Source organism: Siphateles boraxobius, unplaced genomic scaffold, assembly GCF_051911475.1.
Source record: "Siphateles boraxobius isolate OS27281-9 unplaced genomic scaffold, OSU_SipBor_1 17, whole genome shotgun sequence".
NCBI classification, from domain to species: Eukaryota; Metazoa; Chordata; class Actinopteri; order Cypriniformes; family Leuciscidae; genus Siphateles; species Siphateles boraxobius.
The window spans coordinates 3962842-3988320 of NW_027508777.1; the positions used below are offsets into that span (position 1 = coordinate 3962842).

The window sequence follows — 25479 nt, forward strand, 5'->3', positions numbered from 1 at the left end:
CCAGTGCTGAATGGTGAAATTGGACATTGTCCCACACAACTACACTATTTCGTTCAATTTGGTCCTGAAAGTGGATTTCATTGAGGGAGTTCAAAAAAATTAGGATCCTTTCTATGTTGTGCCGCGGCCGCCCCAAGAAAGTGTTGTGTGCCACAACACCAGTGGATTGCAGCACTGGATTGGAGTGGATTGCAGTCCAGGGACATTGACTGTGGCACAATGTTTATTTTGGGCTAAACTCTCTGTTCAGCTTCTCTCAAGGAAAGACCTTGAGTGGTGAAAAGTGACATTGTCAATTAAGGCTCTGATTTAATTTGAAACCTTTCTGTACTTTATCCTTCAACCTCTCCTCCCTCCTCTTAAACCTTGCTCTTTCCTTCCCCTCTGTCCATGTTTTTTAAATATTTTCTTCTCTTGCTCTTTCCACTAATACCATTGCCCATCTATCAATCTCTTCTCCCTATTTCCATAACCTCAGCTCTTCTTGTTTCTTGCTCCGTCTCCTCCTCCTATACCAGCTATTCCTTTCCCCTCATCTCTTTCTGCCTCTTCCACTGTTCCTCTCCCTCTTAATATCTGGGAATAACATCCCGCAGGATGGCGAGATTGACCTATCAGAATCAAGTATTCCACAGATCCGTGTAATAATCCCAGATGACAACCGCTGAAAACAGATAGCACAGGCTCATCCGGGTTACTGAATTCAGCAGCGCTTGCTAGGAAAAAATTTTCTTTGTGGAAGTTTTGCATTTGGTGTCTAATAAAATATTAAAACTCAGTCAAATCAATATTTTGTGTACAGTTATTTAATAATGCCATCCAGTATTGTGGACTCGCTCTCTCTCTTGTTTCATACAAATGCAGCTGCTGCCATTTTGTGACTATTGTTTTGTGCACTGTTGGACTATAAGATACAAACGGGTACGATTTTAAAACAGTTTCATCTGAAATCTCTTATATCCATAATTATTTATGTGGCGAAATGTATTTAAAAAATATTTAAACTCAGATCAATATTTCGTGTCTAATTATTTACTAATGTGGCAAGTAGCTGTGTAATAAGCGGGATAATGTACATCCAGCCGGTTGTCAACTCAGAATAAACACCCGACAGGTTGATGAGGACCCCGATGCGAAGCGTCAAAAAAATCTTACATTGGGTGTCTTTGCCGACCTCTTGTGGAAAAAAAATAATATAACATGATATTTCATGACTAGCCACTAGATGGCCTTATTGCTTTAAATTGAGCAAATGAGCTGTTCCGCTGGGTCCTAAAGTCTGTTTATTTATTATGCATTCAGATACACATGTAAACATTATAAAATACATTTTTTTTTTGTTGGTAAAGTTTTAGCATTTTTAGGATTTTCTATGTGTACTGAAGGATTCCTCGCATTCCATTCATTCCTAAGGGGGTCAAATCTGGAAAAACATGCCACTGATGAAGGGTTGAACTCGAAAACGTTTTGCTCACCTTGCACCTTTTGTACTTTATTTGTGGCATTCTATTCTATTCTTTATTCTATTATACAAATAGTTTACCTGTGAGATTTTCAAGGTTTGAAATGAACGCCAGTGAAATCGGCAACAAAGCAGTATTTTTCTTACAACAATGACTAGTTTAGAGGTCTTTTGTAAACAAATGTTTGATTAATGTATTGGTTAATAAACTAAGAAATTAAGCACCACCAAGTGACATTGATAGATAAGGCACATGGAAAACAAATACACAGAAAGAGGAAAACATGGGAATAAAGAACTTAATCATAACAAATAAAATAAAAACTCTATATAGTTTAAACCGAGCCTATTTTCACACAAAATAGATGAAAACTTTTAATAAGAACTTTATACAGATTAATTTACATAAAGAAAATATATATAATTTTGAGTGTGATCACTGATAATTGCATTGTTGTCATTCAAGTTCATAATTCAAAGAATTATCATTTATAACAACGTTACTACAACAATCCTGTGTGGCAAAAATGGAAAAATGTAATTAACATCTTATGTTGCTTTTGTAAAGTTGCTTGTTTAAGCACATTCAGAGGGAAGAGAGGTAAACGCACAACATAGAAAACAGCTGCAGCAAAATAAGGAAGACTTATACAAAATAGCAAATTGTTCAGTTCTGGATGAAAAAGAGCACAAGAGGTGCTCTTGATATAGCATATAGAATAGGTGCTATTGAATAGTGGCTTCATGTAACATTAAAATCTATGAAACAAGAAAATGTTTTGTCATTTTTGTCTGACTGAACTCAAAATGCTTTATGAGAGAGAGAGAGAGAGAGAGAGAGAGAGAGAGAGAGAGAGAGAGAGAGAGAGAGAGAGAGAGAGAGAGATTGAAGATTGAAGATTGTCAAGAAAGCTTTGCCATACATCAACTGAACAGGTAAAAATGGATCAGAGGAAACACTCCAAGGAAATTGTTATGATTTGCAAGTAGAAAAATAAAAGGCTCAACATTCAGTATCAGGGGTGGACCAGAAGTTCAGGGGAGCACAGTACAGAAGAAACTCTCTCCCCAAGGGATTTTTAGAAGACTGAGCGTGGTTGCTTCATGCTGTAATGAGCTTCAGTTGCAGACACATATGCAGACTCTGGAAAGAAGTCCTCATGAAACTCTGCCAAAAACCTGAAAAAAGGAAGCAAAATATGTAAACTCAATAGTACCCCTACTACTACTAAATAACAGTTTAAAGCTGAGAAGAAAATAACTAGTGGTCAGGTGAAAATTAAGACACATTAATGACATTCTCCCAGCCTGCAAGGGTGAGACTGTAACAGATCAACAACGTTCTGGGTCTCAGAGAGGAGAGGAGAGCAAACCTTTACTTCAAGTTTCCTTCATTTGAGAGTTCCAGATTATTAAGGACCTAACTTCAGGGTATCATCTGTGTGTTCCAGATTTGATGACCCTTTGGTACTCCAGGAGATCAGTATCCCACAGATCTTCATGTTCAAGGCTTTTTGGCATCACTTTACCAAAACTCTTTCCAGAGAAATTTGTTGCATATTAGCAGTATATGATTATCTAATTTACATTAGAGGTAATATAGCTTATGATATTTAATAACAAATAAACTTATCTTATCTTATATAAACTTATATAAATCGTATCTTATCCACTTTATTCCCTTGTCATTCATGTTATTAATTTAGTATGTTGTGTTAGTTATTCTTGTTTATATTTTGTTAATAAATACATGTTATTGAATTGCCCCCTGTTTGGAGTGTTCTCATATGGCCGAGGTAAAAGACTTTGACTGGTGCCTCAAACTAAGGCAGCGGGGCTCATCTGATGTACTCAAAACCACACCTTAAGGGTTAGGGTTAATCCAAAAATCACAACTTTAGCGGTGATGTGAGTACCAATCGCTACATAATTAGCATTCCTGGGTGGGGCAAAAGTAAAATCACTACATCTGTGATGAAGAGCACAAGCCCCCATGCAAGGCGCGTGAAAATGCCTTCATTCTTTGTGGCATAGATTCAACAAGGTACTGGAAAACATTCCTCAGAGATTATACAGGTGCTGGTCATATAATTAGAATATCATCAAAAAGTTGATTTCAGTAATTCCATTTAAAAAGTGAAATTTGGATATTATATTTATTCATTACACACAGACTGATATATGTGACCGGTCACGGAAACTAGGGACACAAGTCGGTTCTGGGGCATTTTGAGTTATTCATAGATTCTGAAAGTGTAATCTCCAAGCTTTCCAACGATGTGTAACATGTGGAAATCTGATAATATTTGGAGAAGTTGTGGCCATTTTAAAGTAGGCACTTAAAAAACCTCAAAGATGAGAAAACGACCTCTAAAGATTGTGCAGTTCTCACCTGTCTCTGCTGCTGGTGGTGACAATAGGGCTCATTTACATCTCATTTAGATAAGCCATACCCCCTGTAAAGCTCCCCCCTGTGCTTTACAGCTTTTTTGCACTTCGAATGAGTGCACTTCTGCCGCACTAGGCGAAAAACAATTGTGCTGCCCCTCTATTTGCAAAGTACCAGCAACAACACACAAAGACCAATATGCCATATAGCCTGCATATAACGCAAAACCATTAACAACACACAAAAACCAATATGCCATTTACATATAACGCAAAACCAGCCACAACACACAAAGACCAATATGCCATATACATATAACGCAAAACCAGCAACAACACAGAAAGACCAATAAGCCATAGGCCTACATATAACGCAAATAGTGCTCAACGCTCATGTGCCCAAAATGTCAACAATATTAAAGTTTATGCAGGAGGCAAATGCCTGCTGGCATTTTTCTTTAAGCAGTCATGACAGGAATTTTCCAAATAATCACATTTCATCTCCTCAAATTACTGTTGCAAATCTCTTTACACCACTTTCTTATGTGCGTATACACACACAAATGAAATGTCCGCAAGCACATTATATCATCAGAAGGTTCAGCATCTTAAATAACGACTAAAGAGCAAATGAAGCTTAACTTACATTTCAGAAACACGCACGGCAGGCCTTCATTGCAGCAAAGGTCTTAACTGCATCCTCTATTTCGATTCTCTGTGCCAGTTCATGTTCTATGGAGATTGTTGCCAGTCCATTAACTCTGTTCCCTGTTCACAAAACGTTCCCCATTCAAAGCAATCGGGATGTCACATATGAAACAGCCAGCCACCGCTGTCAGCGAGCCGAGCCGCCGTATTCAAGCACTGAGGGCGTGCGCGCCGCGCCCATACCTCCGGTTCAATTTCCCGAGCCCACGAAGTGCGGCGAAAACATTTTCGGTGTAACTGCCAGACGGTTCGGCTCGTCTGCGACAATCTTTGCGGTATCCATTTTCATTGAATTTTGATATCAGATAGAGCCGGCCAGAGCACAGCATAATAAGTAGCCATGCGGTTCACTTGGAGGGCGGGGGCAAAAGCGCCGGGTTATTCAGTATGGAAATACACACAGACAATGACACGCCACGCCCCTACTGCATGCTAGAATCTCCGAAAACAAGCCGATTTCAACCTCAAAATGTAAGCTTTTAAATATACCAATACTGCTATCTCAAACATGGAGAGGCTTCTTCGTGATTTCAATTAACAGATTCTGCCAAAAATTGAAATTCACCAATTTTGAAAAAAACCTCTTCTTTCTCATTTTGCTCGAAAGTTGTGCTGCCGACTTGTGTCCCTGGTTTCTGTGACGGGTCACATATTTCAAATGTTTATTTCATTCAATTGTGATGATTAAAACTGACAACTAATGAAAATCCCAAATTCAGTATTCTCCGTAAATTAGAATATTACTTAAGACCAATAGAAAAAAAGGATTTTTAGGAATGTTGGCCAACGGAAAAGTATGAACATGAAAAGTATGAGCATGTACAGCCCTCAATACTTAGTTGGGGCTCCTTTTTCCCTGAATTACTGCAGCAATGTGGCGTGGCATGGAGTCGATCAGTCCTTGGCACTGCTCAGGTGTTATGAGAGGCCAGGTTGCTCTGATAGTCTGGCGTATCGCATCTTCCTCTTCACAATACCCCATCGATTTTCTATAGGGTTAAGGTCAGGCGAGTTTGCTGGCCAATTAAGAACAGGGATACCATGGTCCTTAAACCAGGTACTCGTACCATGGTCCTTAAACCACTGTGTGCAGGTGCCAAGTCCTTTTGGAAAATGAAATTGCATCTCCATAAAGTTGGTCAGCAGCAGGAAGCATGAAGTGCTCTAAAACTTCCTGGTAGACGGCTGCGTTGACCTTGGACCTCAGAAAACACAGTGGACCAACACCAGCAGATGACATGGCACCCCAAACCATCACTGACTGTGGAAACTTTACACTGGACTTCAAGCAACGTGAATTCTGTGCCTCTCCTCTCTTTCTCCAGACTCTGGGACCTTGATATCCAAAAGAAAAGCAAAATTTACTTTCATCAGAGAACATAACTTTGGACCACTCAGCAGTCCTTTTTGTCTTTAGCCCAGGTGAGACGCTTCTGACACAAAAGTGGCTTGACACAAGGAATGCGACAGCTGAAACCCATGTCTTGCATACGTCTGTGCGTGGTGGTTCTTGAAGCACTGACTGCAGCTGCAGTCCACTCTTTGTGAATCTCCCTCACATTTTTCAATGGGTTTTGTTTCACAATCCTCTCCAGGGTGCGGTTATCCCTATTGCTAGTACACTTTTTTCTACCACATCTTTTCCTTCCCTTCGCCTCTCTATTAATGTGCTTGGACATATAGCTCTGTGAACAGCCAGCCTCTTTAGCAATTTACCTTTTGTGTCTTGCCCTCCTTGTGCAAGATGTCAATGGTCGTCTTTTGGATAGCTTTCAAGTCAGCAGTCTTCCCAATGATTGTGTAGCCTATAGAACTAGACTGAGAGACCATTTAAAGGCCTTTGCAGGTGTTTTTAGTTAATTAGCTGATTAGAGTGTGGCACCAGGTGTCTTCAATATTGAACCTTTTCACAATATTCAAATTTTCTGAGATACTGATTTTGGGGTTTTCATTAGTTGTCAATTATAAATCATCAAAATTAAAAGGAATGAGCACTTTAAATATATTTGTCTGTGTGTAATGAATGAATATAATATCCAAATTTCACTTTTTGAATGGAATTACTGAAATAAATCAACTTTTTGATGATATTCTAATTATATGATCAGCACCTGTAAATTGGCATCAAGTAGTTGCTGCAGATTTGTCAGCAGCACATCCATGATGCGAATCACCCATTCCACCACATCCCAAAGATTCTCTATTGGATTAAGATCTGGTGACTGTGGGGGCCATTTGAGTGTAGTGCTATAGTGCTTCAAGAGATGCTCTTCTGCATACCTCAGTTGTAACAAATGGTTATTTGAGATACCCCCAATGCAAATCAGGTTTATTGGCAAAATTTACAGACTTTCAGCTGTTTGCAATGAACAAATCAAACAAAAGTAATTGAAATAGCTCAACACCACAAATGTTTCAAGTGGTTTCCCCAAATTCAACTGAAAATGCAACTTTTAAGTGAATTCTCAAAATTATTCCACCCCCTTCATGGCAAGGATCTTTAGTACTTAGTAAAACACCCTTCTGCTGTTATGACCTGCTGCAAACGAGATGTAAACCCAGACACCAGCAGTGTTTCTGAGGAATCTTAGCCCATTCCTCATGAGCAATGGCCTCCAGTTCAGTAATATTCTCGGGTTTGTGTGCTGGACCCGCCTTCAAATCCCGCCAGGGATGATTCTCTAAGGGATTCAAGTCAGGTGACTAATGGCCACTGTAGAATCTTACATGACGACATCTGCAACCAAGCCTTGGTGGATTCTGAGGTATGTTTGGGATCTCTGTCCTGTTGGAAGTTCCAATGATGCCCAAACTTTAGCTTCCTCACTAATGGCATGATGTTTTCTCCTAGGATTTCCTGATACTTCAATGAATCCATCTTGCCTCCCACATGCTGCAGGTTTCCAGTGCCAGAGGATGCAAAGCAGCCTCAGAGAATCCCCGAGTCACCACCATGCTTGACTTTAGGCAGTGTTGAACCAGAACCAGGAAGTATGACCATATTAGCCCTGTTCGGTCAACACTGCATTGGCTCCCTATTAAACATTGTATATATTTTTAAATATTGCTGATTACTTACAAAGCATTAAATGGTTTAGCTCCCCGGTACTTGATTGAGCTCTTAACGCATTAAAGTCCTTCACGTCTATTGCAATCTCAAAATTCCGGCCAGTTGATAATGCCTAGAATATCAAAATTGACTGCTGGCAGTAGATCCTTTTCCCATTTAGCACCTAAACTTTGGAACAGTCTTCCTAACATTGTCCGGGAAGCAGATATGCTCTGTCAGCTTAAATCTAGACTAAAAACCTGACCTGTTCAAAAGAGATGGTATTCATCCCTCCTGGGATGGTGCGGCTCTTCTCTCTAGTAATATGGCACATAGTCTTAGACCTCAAACATGACAGTTTGGGGCTCAGGTCAGGAAGCAGACAAACCGGCTAAACCGACCGTCTGCTAGCTGTCTCATGTCACTGGGGTCAGATAAATCCCATCACATAGAGGCTCTTTCACCTAGATATTGTCATATAGAGACTGTGTCTGTTCCCCGAATTAGAAAATACAAAAAAACTTCCAAACCCATCTAAGGGTAAAAATGATGATTGATGTTCAACAAATAAAAAACAGCAATAATACAAATGAACAAACGATAAAGCTTGGGTTGCTGAATATTCAATCCCTTACTTCAAAAGCACTTATTGTTAATGATGTAAATGGAAATGATATTAGGATATGATTACAGACTATAACCTAGATGTGCTGTGTATGACAGAAACCTGGCTAAAACCAAACGATTACATTACTTTAAATGAGTGCACCCCGCAAGATTACTGTAATACCTCGCGAACGTGTACCTCATTACATGAACCTCGTCTGAAAGGCAAAGGGGGAGGTGTTGCTGTAATTTATAGTAATATTTTCAAAATTACTAAGTCGTCTAGCTTCAAATATAATTCTTTTGAAGTGTTTGTGCTTAATGTAACAATATAAAGTGTAAATGATAAATCACGTTTAACCCTCTCAGGTCGACTATCGCGCCCGTCTCGTTTTTTTTCTTATCAGTGCAAAAGAAACTCAAAATACTCTGTTGATTTTGATCTTACATATTAAGTGTTGTACATCATTAGATCCTGATAAATGTCTATTTTTTTGTGGATACTCACAATAAAAACAAAGTGTTGTGCTTTTCGCCAGATAAAGAAAAACAAACATGATGCGCGTTCTGCCTTCTCTGTCAGTTAAGTCCATTCTGAAACGAGTCCGAAAATTAACTGTAATTCCGCGAATACTTGTCATAAAGGCACAAGTGTTTTTCCACAATGAAGCTTGAACTCTCTTCTTTTAAATGAATTAATTTATATAAAAAACAAATATTCTCAGTTTATGTAATCTGTATGAAAAGAGAGAGATGTCAGTCTTTTTCTTTCCAGCTCATTATACCTAATTACGCGTTAATGTGCCACGCCCACGGAGAGCGCGCCGTATTCAAACGCAAATGATCTAAGGCAAGCCATTCAAACATGCCAACGCCCACCAGCTGGATTATAAAACACATTGGGTCTCATTCATGAAACATTTGTAAATATACGAGTCAATATGCGAGCGATTTGCGCGTAAAGAGACCTTCCCGAAAACTCTTCTCCTGATTCACAAATACTTTGTACACGTCAGATGTGATAGTGAAATGTGTGTGTGTTAATGAATTCCAATCAGTCGTAAATGGGATGCGCGTGCACGTTCATTCTCAATTACCATAAATCCCGCCCATTAAATCCGACTGACAACTATATATGGGCATCATATTATGACATGAATGCGAATGAAAAAGAAAAAATTCTCAGATGCAGAAATTGAAGTTTTATTATCAGAAGTTCATTCAAAACGCCACATTTTATTTACAAACGTACATAGTGGCGTATCGGGTCCTAAAAAAAAAGGAAGCTTGGCACTTGGCAGCATATTACAGATGCAGTCAATGGAGTTTCATCTGTTAATCGAACATTCCCAGAAGTGAGAAGAAAATGGTTTGACATTAAGCTTGAGAGCAAAAAACGAATTAGTTAACTTCCGAAAAATCGTATTAAAACTGGAGAAGGACCACCATCGCAGATGCTATTACTGGCTCTCATAATAAGAAAAACCGTATGTAATTACTATATATAATATTTTTTCAAAATGCTGTGTAAATATGTACCCGCTTAAGGTGAATTAAAATGCAGCCTTATTAATGAGCAAAACGTTCGGGTGTTAAGCGCACTATTTACGCGTGGCTGGGAGCAGGTGTAGATTTCTTGCGTACCAACTAACATTTGGAAAATACGAACATTTTAACCCTCTGAGGTCTAAGGGGTTTTTGGGGTCCTTGAGGTGTTCTGAGATGCTCTGACATTTGTGCTTTTTTCAGTTATTTATAAACATGTTAATGGCAAAGGTGTAAATTCACTCCATATAGCACAAACGGGGCTACAGTAAAATGTGAGCAACATGTATGTACATGTTTGTATTTTTTAGAGAATAATGTTTATGCGTGGTTATTGAAAAAACTAAAACTTAAAGTGTCTGAAATAAGGCCACAAAACACATACTAAATATGTGTTCACAAGACTTTTGACTAATGGGTGTTGTTGCCTAGAATTTTTGCTTCAAAATGATCTGAAAATCATCCTGCCTAATCATTTACACAAAACAACACATTGATTTAAATTTTATAAGACACCTTTTGTTTGGAAAGGAAATATGCGTGGAGGCGTTCACACCCGAGTAGACAAAGGCCGGATAATGTGCCACATACATAATGAGCTGCATATTAATTAGCCCTTTCACACAGGTGTGTCACTGGGTCCCAAAGAAAGCAAGGACTAAAACAATTATCTATATATACATATTTTACATTTAGAAATTGTAACCAATTACAAATAGGTTACAATTACAACAACAATTACAATTTTAAAAATATTTCAAGTGTATTTCTTTGTAAAAAGTATACATTTTATCATACGTATTAAAAAAGGTAAGGATTCATTAGTTTGAATATTGGAACAAACACTATAATAACATCTTAGTTGATAATTCAATATACCTACTTTATTTTTGACAAAACATCATACTATAGTATATTTAACTATGAGCAGAAATTGGTGAACAAAAGCGTACCTATTTAATGTGACAGTAGTCTTTTTTTACAGTCAAAACTTTATAATCTATCCAAAACTAATCACAAAATCTTGTCTAAACATTCATATTTAGTCTTTGTTACAATATTTGTAACATATTGTGTATGATATATTAGCATATACATGTGAATTTGCAGTTTGTTGCTTATACAGACATTTTATTTCAACATATTTCAGTCTATTTTTACTCATCTTAGTAGGCTATAGAAATATAGTTTGGATGTGTTCATGTAAACATAACGCTTACTAATGTAGGTGCGAGAGTGAATGAACGGCACAGACACGCGCTGTATGACTGTAGTAAACAAAGCGCGCGCGCCTGTGCCGTTCATTCATCATTCATCATCCATCATAGCCTACACACAGACACGCAATTCATATTTAAACAGTCTTTTTGCGGTTTACAGTCAGACACTATTCAATATCGCGATTAGAACAAAGCACTTAAGAATAAATTACTTACTACATCAGCTGGATCCATTGCTCCGCGAAATGAAATTACCAGCACTTCTGGTACATTTTCCAGGGTTATTAGATAGCGTATCCATACGCTGTGAGGAAATAGACTGAAATATGTTGAAATAAAATGTCTGTATAAGCAACAAACTGCAAATTCACATGTATATGCTAATATATCATACAAAATATGTTACAGACTAAATATGAATGTTTAGACAAGATTTTGTGATTAGTTTTGGATAGATTATAAAGTTTTGACTGTAAAAAAAGTCTACTGTCACATTAAATAGGTACGCTTTTGTTCACCAATCTTTTCCTTATAGTTAAATATACTATAGCAGTGGTTCCCAAACTGTGGTCCGCGGACCACTAGTGGTCCGTGAGGGTACTGCAGGTGGTCCGTGGAAAGGCAAATTAAAATATAAAATAATATTTTTTACCTTCATTTTACCAGGAATCCCCATAAAAAAACATAAAAAGTAAAAAGAATATGTATGCCTATATTGATATAAAATTTAAATTAAATTGTCAGGTTATTGTGTGATTACTAAAATAGGCTAGTGGTGCTCGGCCGTGACGTTCAAGTTCAGTGCCGTTAGAACCACAACATGGATCGGTGGATAGCAACAGGTTCTCTGAAGAGGATAGCGGCAGAGGCAAATATTTTGCCATTATATAAAATATTTGTCTGATTATAATTTCACCAACAGTAATTCTGGATTGCCTCCACCAAACAAGTAAATAGGAAATAAGCAAATCCGAATACTGCACGCCAAAACAGCAGTATGCGCGCAAGCGTGAAACGCTAGTGTTTCTTCTTGCTGCGTATCTTTTACTGGGGTCTCCAACACGTTGCACGATTGGAGGTAGCTTGTCAAGGGGCCGTTCACATATCGTGTCTTTTGCGCTCTCAAGTTCATTATTTCATGTAGGTGCGCGGCAAGTGTGCTCATAACTGAAGTGACGCACTCATTTGTTTAGGCGCAGCGAGATGAAAACACCTCAACTTTTCATAATGCAGCAAACGCACCGCAGTTTATGTGACAAAAACAAACAAATCAGCTTCATCCTTTCCGTAAACATTGAAAGCTCAGTCAATGAAGAATGCAAGAATGCACGTGCACCAAAACACTAAGGGTGTTTTTCTCTTCTCCGTAAATAAATCTTGTAGCAGAGCTACAGCAAGCGTTTTTCGGTGGTGGAAATCTATTAGCTACTAAGCACAACTAAGTTGTGGAGAGCGCGCATAGCAATGACAGACGGCACGGGAAAATCGGACCGAATTTTACTATTAGCTAATAATAAAAGATAAGCTAATGTGCATCGATGTAAATGTCAAGTAATTTATCTTTTTTTGACTCATTCTTTTTATAAAAATGATTTAAAGGCTGAAATAAGTGAGGTTTATCTTTTTATAAAACTTTTTTTTTGTGAAAAATGATTTAAAGGCTGAAATATGTGAGGTTTATCTTTTGTAAAACCTTTTTTGTTAAAACTTTATTTGAATTTCATTTTACTATATGTGCCTATAGGGGTGGCAGGGGTTGGCGGGAATGCAAGTATCTGGATATTTGCCGCAGGGCGAGGGCTTCGATTACCTCTCTCTTTTTTGACCATACATGTTTGCATCCCTGAAATGAACCTGATTATGCCCTCGGGCGCTTGAGTAAATAAATAAATTAAATTTGTGGCAGCCGTTGTGTAAAGTTTACTTTCTTTTAACAAGCTGTTGTACTGATGTGATGACCAGTTATAGTTTTAATGTTAGTAAGCCTATTTAGAGGTGCGGATTAATTCAGGAAGGACTGTGTGTAGATATATTTTATTTTGTGTATTATGAGGTGGTCCGTGAAAATTCTTGATTACAAATAGTGGTCCACACTCACAAAAAGTTTGAAAACCCCTGTACTATAGTATGATGTTTTGTCAAAAATAAAGTAGGTATATTGAATTATCAACTAAGATGTTATTATAGTGTTTGTTCCAATATTCAAACTAATGAATCCTTACCTTTTTTAATACGTATGATAAAATGTATACTTTTTACAAAGAAATACACTTGAAATATTGTTAAAATTGTAATTAGTGGTGCTTGCCAAAGGCAAGGCATCACTATTTTTATTGTGCATACTTATTAGTGGTGCTTGCCAAAGGCAAGGCATCACTATTGTTATCCGTCATACTTACTAGTGGTGCTTGCCAAAGGCAAGGCATCACTAGTGTTCTCTTGCATACTTATTAGTGGTGCTTGCCAAAGGCAAGGCATCACTAGTGTTCTCTTGCATACTTATTATTATTAGTGGTGTTTGCCAAAGGCAAGGCATCACTAGTGTTCTTCTCCATACTTATTAAGTTGGCTTGTGAGAGCCAACTTACTTAAATCCTATTTAAACTTATTAAGTTGGCTTGTGAAAGCCAACTTACTGAAATCCTATTTAAACTTATTAAGTTGGCTTGTGAGAGCCAACTTACTGAAATCCTATTTAAACTTATTATTATTAAGTTGGCTTGTAAGAGCCAACTTACTGAAATCCTATTTAAACTTATTATTATTATTATTAAGTTGGCTTGTGAGAGCCAACTTACTGAAATCCTATTTAAACTTATTAAGTTGGCTTGTGAGAGCCAACTTACTGAAATCCTATTTAAACTTATTATTAAGTTGGCTTGTGAGAGCCAACTTACTGAAATCCTATTTAAACTTATTATTATTCTTTTTAAGAGCGCTAAAATTTCTGACTCTAACTCCTCCTAGAGCTTTAACTCTACAAACTCCAAACTCGGCTCAGACACTCAAACTGTTCTGACTTAGTGTGCTATATCTTTTCTAACTGATCGGACTTACGGTTTTCCTAAAAATGACGATCAAACTCGGAAAAAACTCCCATTGACTTAACATTGCGGAATGTTCAGATTTTCAAACTGGCCAACTGCCAAAAATTCAAATCTAAACTCCTTGAAGCCCTAGGCCCGGTTGCATAAAGCACCTTAAGTGACATTTTCCCTTAAGTTCGCCCTTATGTTTCCCTTAAATCTAAGGGTGTTGCAGAAAAATACCCTTAAGTGTTACTTAACGTTTTTTTTAGGTGAAACGTCATAAACACTTAGAATTTCCCTTAAATGCTGTTTTTTCCCTTAAGTAATCCCTTAAAAAGCATTAACTGTTGCATAAAACCCCTTAACGGTCATTTCCCTAAGTATAATTTAAGGTTTGGAAATCGTAACCTTAAGAGTAACGCGGACAAAAATAAGACGACATGGCTGAATTTATGGAACCAGTTGAAGATAATTATGTGCAAAGACGAATTTTTAGAGATCGGGAGAACCCTTTGGACCATCTTAGCGATGAAAAATTGTTGCTTGAATACCGGTTTGATCGACGCGCAATTTTTGACATCGCTAACAAACTAGACGGCGACCTTGACCATGTCACACATCGCAACCACTCTTTACCTGCAGTGTTACAACTGCTTATAGCACTGCGTTTTTTTGCAACTGGAAGTTTTCAGACGGTAGTGGGAGATGTTTTCCACGTGCATAAATCGTCTGTCAGCAGAGTGGTTCACCGGGTTGCGGGGGCTCTTTCCCGTCATTTAAACGCAACGGTCAAGTTTCCATCCCATCATGACCAGGAGGTCATTCAAACCAGTTTTTTTCGGAAAGCAGGTTTTCCTCGCATATGTGGTGTTATTGACGGCACACATATCAGAATACAGGCGCCCCAAACACACGAAGACCAGTACGTAAACCGAAAAGGCTACCATTCAATTAATGTACAATTAGTGTGTGACCATCTCTGCAAAATTACAAATGTTGTTGCATCATGGCCCGGGAGTACACATGACTCCAGGATTTTGGCGGAGAGCAAACTAGGGAGTGATTTTGAAGCTGGAGTGCACACTGGTCTCCTGCTCGGGGACAGTGGTTACCCCTGCCGTCCATGGCTCATGACGCCCTTCATGAATCCCCGTAATGCTGCACAGGCATGTAATTAATTAATACGTATATTCCTATGAAGGTATAATTTGGTGCCTAAAAGATTTGCATGGAAAATGTTAATCAAATTGTGAGCATTAAAGAAATATTAGCAGTAGTTTACTGAATTATAAATGTATTAAAATATGTATTTAAAATAGGTATGCACTTTCTATTGTGTTGCTGCTACACGTTGTCAATTCTGTAACACCTTACCTGATTTGCGTATGTTTTAAAATAATCAAAGCCTCAAATATTTTGCACTCTGAAAGAAAATCTTTTATGCAATACATTACCTTCATAGTATTTATCTTAAAGCACTGTTTATAGCCTACTGATAAAAATCTTTATTATTTTTTCTTTATTTTTTTTACCCGATTAGGAAAAGTACAATAATGCGCTGACCCACACAAGGTTGATTATTGAGAGGACCATCGGACAGCTGAGGCGCAGGTTTCACTGTCTCCACAGCGAACTGCGTATTGAGCCTTCAAGGGCATGCAGAATTATTGTAGCGTGTGTTGTGCTCTTCAACCTTTCCAAGACGTATTCTGCTATCGAAGAAGAGGATGAGCACGGGAATGAAGAGGGCTATGAGGAACTGCATCTGATTCAAAATCACGATTTCCAACAGGCTGGATATGCTGCTAGAGATGCCATTGTAAATGCTTTCTTTAACTGATAATATAGTTGTATTAATAGTAGTCATCTTAATAAGAAGAAATAAGAAGTAGTAGTAGTAGTAGTAGTAGTAGTAGTTTTTATTATTATAACACACACACACACAATCTGAAATCTAAAAAAACAATTGTCAAAAAATTACTCAATTGTAGTTATTGTTATTTTTCCTTCAGCCTTTAGCTGTAAAAGTTTGTTATTTAGAATAAAATTATAGAGCTCCTGATTTTCCGTCTCCTTCTTTAGTTTTTCAATCTCCAGCTGCAGTTTCTCCTTTTGAAGCTGCAGAACCTCTCTCTGCAGTTCCAGCACATCTTCTCTTGATTTGGCTGCAGGTGATATTTGCGGTCTTCTGAAATACGCAAGTAATGGGGAAAATTAAGAAAATCTTAAAAAATAATATTAAAGCTGTTCGTTGGATTAATTATAGGCTGAAGCAATAGTTAACATAAATCATTACTTAGGGGTTGCCTGTATCGGCGTTCTGCTGACGATCTGATGGTGCTGAAGTTGTTTTTCAGAGTGCTGCAAGGGTCTAAATGTGACATTAATGTCAGTTAAATCATTATGTTATAACGTATTATGTCTCTAATGATGTCAAAATAATAATGTATCCTCTAAGCCACTGTTATTATATGATGATACAGGAAAATAACTTAATGCCTCACTCTATGTTACACTGTTGCACTGGTTCAGCTTCACTCTCTAAACCGCCACAGATGCCAGACAGGACAGGTGAGTCAGCTCCAATGATGTTTTGTACCATTATAGTACAGTCCGACAACTCAGCCGGTGGGGGTCCTCCACCTGTTGGTCAGTTTTGTAATCGTTAGGTCTTAACACTGTACAGCAATAAAGCGCACTCTTCACCAGGGTGCGGTGCTTACAATCTTAAAAGCGTAGCGCTAGTCTTGCTCAATCTTACCTGTTTTGTTGGCTTCTTTCTTATAAGCGCTCAACTCTTTTTTTGCGACCACAGTGATGTTTTCATATTTTTTAAGGACTTCCTGAACCGTCCTCTTCACATCAAGATTCCTTGCGTTGATTTTTTCCGTTATTTCTTCCCACTGTTTCTGTTTTTTTGCAGCAGTTACATGGGGATTTAGTTTGCTTTTCAAAATTGTTTTTCTTTTATCATATTCGTCAAGAAGAATGCATTTCTCCTCCTCTGTCCAATTAGGCTTTATTTATTTTCTTTATCCATTCCGATATCCTAGCCTACTTTATTAGCCTACTTTATTTGATGAAAACGCGTAATTGCTAGTGTTAGTGTTTTGCGTATCTATGGCAACAACAGACTTTTATAACATGAATCCAGGATCGCTGTCGTGAAACACTTAAATGTTTCCCTTACCTAAGAGAACCGTTTAAGAGATTATATGCAACACCCTTAAGTTATTCTCTTAGGTAAGGGGAAATCGCCCCTTAAGTATCACACTTAAGGGAAAAACTTACGGTGCTTTATGCAACCGGGCCCTAGTCTGAATCAAACTGCCATTCTATATACTATATGAGCCATTGAGACTCATTTAAACTAATAAACTCATCTATCTATCTATCTATCTATCTATCTATCTATCTATCTATCTATCTATCTATCTATCTATCTATCTATCTATCTATCTATCTATCTATCTATCTATCTATCTATCATCTGACTATTTTATCTATCTATATCTATCTATCTATCTATCTATCTATCTTCCTTTTTCTTTCTTTCTTTCTAACTAATCTATCTTTCGTTCTTTCTTTCTAACTAATATTTCTTTCTTTCTAACTAATCTATCTTTCTTTCTATCTTTCTGTCTAACTAATCTATCTTTCTTTTCTGACTAATCTATTTCTTTCTAACTAATCTTTCTTTCTTTCTTTCTTTCTTTCTTTCTTTCTTTCTAACTAATCTTCCTTTCTAACTTTCTTTCTTTCTAACTAATCTTTCTTTCTAACTAATCTTTCTTTCTTCTTTCTAATCTTTCTTTTTAACTAATCTTTCTTTTTTTCTTTCTTTCTTTCTTTCTTTCTTTCTTTCTTTCTTTCTTTCTTTCTTTCTCTCTAACTAATCTTTCTTTCTTTCTAACTAATCTTTCTATCTTTCTTTCTTTCTAACTAATCTATCTTTCTTTCTTTTCTAACTAATCTTTCTTTCTTTCTAACTGATCTTTTTATCTTTCTTTCTTTCTAAATAATCTTTTTTCTACCTTATCTTTCTTTTTTCTTTCTTTCTTTCTTACTAATCTTTCTTTCTTTCTTTCTTTCTAACATTTATATCTAACAATTCTTTCAAACCTTTCTTTCTTTCTAACCTATCTATTTCCTTTCTAAATAATCTTTCTTTCTACAAAATCTTTCTTTTTATTTCTTTCTAACTAATCTTTCTTTCTTTCTAACATTTCTAAAATACCCTAGCAACACCCCAAAATACCCTAGCAACCACCAGAACACCCTAGCAACTGCCTAGCAACCACCCAAAATACCTTAAATCACGCTAGCAACACCATAGCAACCACCCAAAATACCCTAGAACACCATAGCAACCAACCAGAACACCCTAGCAACCACCCAAAATACCTTAAATCACCCAAGCAACACCATAGCAACCACCCAAAATACCCTAGAACACCCTAGCAACCACCAGAACACCCTAGCAACTGCCTAGCAACCAAACCAGAACACCCTAGCAACCACCCAAAATACCTTAAATCACCCTAGCAACACCATAGCAACCACCCAAAATACCATAGAACACCCTAGCAACACCATAGCAACCACCCAGAACACCCTAGCAACTGCCTAGCAACCACCCAAAATACCTTAAAACACCCTAGCAACACCATAGCAACCACCCAAAACACCCTAGCAACACCATAGCAACCACCCAGAACACCCTAGCAACTGCCTAGCATCCACCTAGCAACCACCCAGAAAACCCTAGCAACCAACCAAAATACCTTAGCAACCACCCAGAACACCCTAGCAACCACCTAAAATACCTTAGCAACTGCCTAGCAACCATCCAGAACACCATAGCAACCCATTAGAAACACCCTATCAACTTTAAATTACTTCAAACTATAATTTAACAACTTTAAACTAATTAAAACTTTAAACTAATTTAAACTTCAAATTACTTTAAACTTCAAACTACTTTAAAATTCAAACTAATTTAAACTTCAAACTACTTTAAACTTCTTCAAACTTATTGGTCCAAACTTTCACAAGCCAACTTAAAGTTTGTCTCGACAAACTTTTTCTAGTTATTATTATTCTTCTGAGCGCAAAAATTTACAACTCTAACTCCTCCTAGAGCTTTAACTCCACATACTCCAAACTCGGCTCAGACACTCAAACTGTTCTGACTCGGTGTGCTATATCTTTTCTAACTGATCGGACTTACGGTTTTCCTAAAAATGACGATCAAAACCCCCAAAAAAACCCCATTGACTTAACTTTGTAGAATGTTCAGATTTTCAAACTCCTCAACTGCCAAAAATTCAAATCTAAACTCCTTGAAGCCCTAGACTGAATCAAACTGCCATTCTATATACTATATGAGCCATTGAGACTCATTTAAACTAATAAACTCATATATCTATGACACTTATCTATCTACACTTAAACTCTTAAACTCATAATAAATTAATAAACTCTAGACTTGAACTCTTAGACTCATTTAAACTTATAAACTCTAAACTCAAACTCGTACACTTATAAACTCCTACACTTATAAACTCATAAATACATACACTTATGAACTCTTAAACTCATAAATTAACTCATAAACTCTGAACTCTTACTCATTTAAACGTATAAACTCTAAACTCATAAACTCGTACAATTATAAACTCATGAATTCATACACTTATGAACTCATGAATTCATACACTTATAAACTCAGAGCTCATAAACTCATACACTTATAAACTCATGAATTCATACACTTATGAACTCTTAAACTCATAAATTAATAGACTGAACTCTATTGGACCCCAAATGACTTTTGCTCAAATTAAAAAAAATTGTTCTCTTTGTCCAAATGGTTTGAAACTTTCTACGGCTCTCAACACTTTCTAGATCTACAATTTTTTTTTTTTTTTATGATTTCTGTTTTTATGTTGGCGTGACAAAAATAGTCACACTCGTGGTCTTCGGGGTCTATTGGACCCCGCAATCAAAATAGACAAAATAACATCATCAAAATCAGAAACAACGTAGAACACATAGACAGAAATAAAGTGGCACACTTCCAACAATGCAAAACACATCCACAATCCAAAATTATCATGCTCACCACAGGCACACACACACACACACACACACACACACACACACACACACACACACACACACACACACACACACACACACACACACACACACACACACACACACACACACACACACACACACACACACACACACACACATAAAGAGGAATACATTTGTAAGGCTATAAAAAGTCTTATAATTTGTCAAATAAAATCATACAAAATGAAGAACCACCTCAAAAATAAATTGGTGACACTGTACACATAAAAATAAAATGTACACACACACGCACACACAAAAACAACAACAACAGTGAAGTGCCAAACCAATACACGAATACATACAGACTATAAAAACTGTTCTCTTATCATTTGTAAAATAAAATAATCTAAAATGCAGAACCACCAGAAAAATAAATTGGTAACACTTAGACGCATTGAAAATGTGCGTACACACACACACACACACACACACACACACACACACACACACACACACACACACACACACACACACACACACACACACACACACACACACAGAAATACATTTGTAAGGCTATAAAAAGTCTTATAATTTGTCAAATAAAATCATACAAAATGAAGAACCACCTCAAAAATAAATTGGTGACACTGTACACATAAAAATAAAATGTACACACACACGCACACACAAAAACAACAACAACAGTGAAGTGCCAAACCAATACACGAATACATACAGACTATAAAAACTGTTCTCTTATCATTTGTAAAATAAAATAATCTAAAATGCAGAACCACCAGAAAAATAAATTGGTAACACTTAGACGCATTGAAAATGTGCGTACACACACACACACACACACACACACACACACACACACACACACACACACACACACACACACACACACACACACACACACACACACACACACACACACACACACACACAGAAATACATTTGTAAGGCTATAAAAAGTCTTATAATTTGTCAAATAAAATCATACAAAATGAAGAACCACCTCAAAAATAAATTGGTGACACTGTACACATAAAAATAAAATGTACACACACACGCACACACAAAAACAACAACAACAGTGAAGTGCCAAACCTGCTCCAACCCTGTCTGCAGAAGTCATGCGGTTTACCATGCATAGTGTTTTTTCAGTACAAAAATTGCAAAATTTTGACAAAAATTATTTTATTTTTGTTATAATTGTGATTTTATAATATTTAGATATGAATCCAACTGAAGAAACTATATCTTTCAGTAATTCAAATAGCAAATATCATATAATGGAGCTCTATAGCCATCTAGTGGTTTAAGTGATTTATTACAAATTTTAACCTGTATTTTCCAAAAAATGGGCAAAAATCTTACATTAAACCTTGTAAAATTATCCATGGTATCCCCAGGAATGAACGTTAGAAATCTGGGTCTTTTATAAAGTTTATTTAACATAAAATGCTGTTTTTTTGTAAAAATCCTATCTAATTAAATATTTATTTATTTATTTATAGAATTTTTAAAAAAATAATAAATTCTACAAAAACTGCACAAATGTTGAGTAAAAACATTAATAAACCGAGTAAAATTATATTTGTTAAAAAAAAATATTGTTCGGTTACAAAATTAAATGTTGTTGTCTGGGGTCCAATAGACCCCGAAGACCACGAGTGTGACTTTTTTTTGAAGACCATCAGAGAGTTAAACTTATAAACTCTAAACTCATAAACTTTGACACTTATGAACTCATGAATTCATACACTTATGAACTCATAAATTCATACACTTATGAACTCAAAGCTCATATACTCGTACACTTATAAACTCATGAATTCATACACTTATGAACTCTTAAACTCATAAATTAATAAACTCTGAACTCTTACTCATTTAAACTTATAAACTCTAAACTCATAAACTTTGACACTTATGAACTCATGAAATCATACACTTATAAACTCATAAACTTATAAACTCATGAATTCATACACTTATGAACTTTTAAACTCATAAATAGTTCACCCTAGCAACCACTCAAAATACCTTAAAAAAGCCTAGCAACACCATAGCAACCATCCAAAATACCCTAGAATACCCTAGCAACATCATAGCAACCACCCAGAACACCCTAGCAACTGCCTAACAACCACCCAAAATACCTTAAAACACCCTAGCAACACCATAGCAACCACCCAAAATACCCTAGAAACACCATAGCAACCACCCAGAACACCCTAGCAACCACCCATAACACCCTAGCAACCACCCATAACACCCTAGCAACCACCCAAAATACCTTAAAACACCCTAGCAACACCATAGCAACCACCCAGAACACCCAAGCAACCGCCTAGCAACCACCCAGAACACCCTAGCAACCACCCAAAATACCTTAAAACACCCTAGCAACACCATAGCAACCACCCAAAATAGCCTAGAACACCCTAGCAACACCATAGCAACTACCCAGAACACCCTAGCAACTGCCTAGCAACCATCCAGAACACCCTAGCAACCACCCAAAATAACTTAAAACACCCTAGCAACCACCCAGAACACCCTAGCAACTGCCTAGCATCCACCCAGAAAACCCTAGCAACCAACCAAAATACCTTAGTAACCACCCAGAACACCCTAGCAACCACCTAAAATACCTTAGCAACCGCCTAGCAACCATCCAGAACACCCTAGCAACCCATTAGAAACACCCTATCAACTTTAAATTACTTCAAACTATAATTTAAACAACTTTAAACTTTAAACTAATTTAAACTTTAAACTAATTTAAACTTCAAACTAATTTAAACTAATTTAAACTTCAAACTACTTTAAAATTCAAACTAATTTAAACTTCAAACTACTTTAAACTTCAAACTACTTTAAACTTCTTCAAACTTATTGGTCCGAACTTTCACAAGCCAACTTAAAGTTTGTCTCGACGAACTTTTTCTAGTTATTAGTGGTGCTTGCCATAGGCAAAGCAACACTAGTGTTATTGTGCATACTTATTATTCTTATTCTTATTCTTACTAGTGGTGCTTGCCATAGGCAAAGCAACACTAGTGTTATTGTGCATACTTATTATTCTTATTCTTATTCTTATTAGTGGTGCTTTCCATAGGCAAAGCAACACTAGTTTTATTGTGCATACTTATTATTCTTATTCTTATTAGTGGTGCTTGCCATAGGCAAAGCAACACTAGTGTTATTGTGCATACTTATTATTCTTATTAGTGGTGCTTGCCATAGGCAAAGCAACACTAGTGTTATTGTGCATACTTATTATTAGTGGTGCTCAGTGTTGTGCAAGTTACTTCCAAACTGTAATACATTATATATTACTTGTTACTGTTATTTAAAAGTAATTCATTACCTTACAATATTACGGTCTCAGAATTGTAATGCGTTACATTACTCCTGTATTACTTTTGAGTTACTTTCACAAAAATAACTATACAGAAGTAGAACTTAACATTCTAAAATGACTAGGGCTGTAACGATATGCGATATGAAACCGAAATCGCGACACTCAGATCCACGAACCTGCAGAATGGCGCCACACCCCTTCCAACTCCCAGCGTTATCCATACCGTCCAGATCCAATGCTACCACATCTTTAAATTACTATTAGTATTATTTGAAGTTAACTTAACATTATAAAATATGTAGACCTACACCACAAAACTAGTTGAGGATAAATTATTTAAAATTTGGAAATTCCAGCATTATGGACATGACATTTGCAGACTTGTAGTCAAAACTTATATAATTATATAAATTCTCAGAAAGTGCATTAATACCAAAATATTGAAACGTCTGTTTATCCATAGGCTCCTCCCAGAAAGGAGTCCAGACATTAGAAAAATATCAGTCTACACATGCGTTTTATATTTAATATTAGGGAAATCGACAGTCATGTGTGACAAAAAAAAAATCTTTAACTTTTAGGAGGCAACGATTTTTTATTTGTAATTCTGTGAATTACACTGCGCAAATCTAATGAAGAAGGGTTGGCTCTCCACAGAACATAAAATATTCATTTTATTTTATTTTTCGTGTTCGCATTTATGAGGAAAAAACAATGTTACAGACGTGACAGTTCTCCGTTACGGACGCGACCGCTCTGAAGCGGCACTAAAAGACTGCTTTAAAACTTTCACAGACACCTTACACAGAAGACACGAAGCCTTTCTTTAAAGTGAATTTCGTTTTGTATTAATTGTACGGACCTGAAAAATATATCTATATTGAAATGTCTACTTGTAAACAGAACAATTCAAAACGAAAGATAACAGACTGCTCTCTGCTTATGAAATGAAATGTGCATTTCTCTCTGGTGCATTCAATACTGCGAAGATCGCGAGTCAGCATCGTCAACTTCATCTCGACTTTATTAATAAACAATCAACATGTCTCCTTGCTATATTTGACATTTTCAAAATCTTTTGCCGGTTCTTTTTGACAGCATTTAGGTGCTTTATCGGCAGCGCCGCCGCCCTTACATGAACGCGTCACCACGGCATCAAAAACATGATTGCGTGATGAAAACATGAAAAATACCACATAAACATAGCCTAACTGTTTAGAAAGAAAAGAAAGAACGAATAGCCTAATGCGCATACGTCCATCTCGCGAATGTAGTCTTCATGCCATCTTCACCATTAGGCGCTTTTCCTCTGGCCAGCGTGAGCACAGAGGCCGAAATTATACCTCACGGCACTCCTGTAAAAAATAAATCGCTATACAAATATATCAGACGCTGCCATTTAGTCTTTAATTACAGACTTGGACATCACACGCGGCTATTGACTGACCACGAACAGGTAATTTAGCCTACTTGCATCTTTCATTCGTTAATGTCTGGCGGTCTTGCTGTATTTTTTGTTTTGTTTGTTTGTTTTACAATTAAAACTAAAAGTCTGTTGTAACGCAAGCCTTACCGAACATGTACCGAGTAAAATATTACTGAAAATTGATTAGTAATGCCTTACACTACTGCGTTACAGCAAAACGTAATATGTTACTGTAATGCATTACTTTTGTAACGCGTTACTCCCAACACTGGTGCTGCTTGCTGAAAGCAAGGCAACACTATTGTTATTGTCCATACTTATTATTCTTTTTCTTTTTCTTATTATTATTCTTCTGGCCACTTTTTGACGTGCTACTCCTCCCGCAGTTTTTGTCACAGACCCACGAATGAGGCGTCAAAACGTGCGGCCTGTTCGGGAATGGTGTGCTATGACTTTTATAAGGGATCGGGGGTACGATGTTCGCCCCAGGGGTGAAAAACCGGCCGAAAAATCCCATAGACTTAAGATTGCGTCAAACTTTGACGAGTCGTAGGTCGGAACGAGGATGTCGCAGAAACGTGTA

The 25479-nt window shown here is 36.9% G+C and overlaps 2 protein-coding genes and 2 long non-coding RNA genes across 6 annotated transcripts in view; 1 reads left to right on the forward strand and 3 right to left on the reverse strand.

Annotated features, from left to right (window-relative positions):
* Positions 1 to 1811: 1811 nt before the first annotated feature.
* Positions 1812 to 25479, reverse strand: part of LOC143740254 (MSL complex subunit 3-like) — a 272665-nt gene continuing 248997 nt past the window's right edge. For all 3 annotated transcript variants that reach the window (XM_077232341.1, XM_077232344.1, XM_077232347.1), the window contains one exon: positions 1812 to 2641. In XM_077232341.1, coding sequence (XP_077088456.1) covers positions 2542 to 2641 — 100 coding nt within the window. In that variant the 3' untranslated portion in view covers positions 1812 to 2541. The remainder of the gene's footprint in view (positions 2642 to 25479) is intronic.
* Positions 14417 to 16775, forward strand: LOC143740274 (uncharacterized). The gene is made up of 3 exons (XR_013204820.1): positions 14417 to 14468; positions 14744 to 14800; positions 16662 to 16775. It is a non-coding gene; the product is annotated as an uncharacterized LOC143740274 (long non-coding RNA).
* On the reverse strand, positions 15908 to 17020 carry LOC143740265 (uncharacterized). Its single transcript, XM_077232377.1, has 4 exons — positions 16769 to 17020; positions 16512 to 16650; positions 16304 to 16378; positions 15908 to 16195 (listed from the first exon to the last, which is right to left on the reverse strand). Exons 2-4 carry the CDS (start codon positions 16607 to 16609, stop codon positions 15985 to 15987), a joined length of 384 nt encoding a protein of 127 aa, XP_077088492.1. The 5' UTR covers positions 16610 to 16650; positions 16769 to 17020; the 3' UTR covers positions 15908 to 15984.
* On the reverse strand, positions 17547 to 18004 carry LOC143740271 (uncharacterized). Its single transcript, XR_013204817.1, has 2 exons — positions 17901 to 18004; positions 17547 to 17785 (listed from the first exon to the last, which is right to left on the reverse strand). It is a non-coding gene; the product is annotated as an uncharacterized LOC143740271 (long non-coding RNA).

Coding starts and splice junctions, on each gene's coding strand:
- LOC143740265 (XM_077232377.1), bottom strand. CDS start 16,609: ATGGTACAAAACATCATTGGAGCTGACTCACCTGTCCTGTCTGGCATC. Junction 16,379..16,511: donor GTGCAACAGTGTAACATAGA/GTGAGGCATTAA, acceptor TGTCACATTTAG/ACCCTTGCAGCACTCTGAAA. Junction 16,196..16,303: donor CCGATACAGGCAACCCCTAA/GTAATGATTTAT, acceptor TGCGTATTTCAG/AAGACCGCAAATATCACCTG.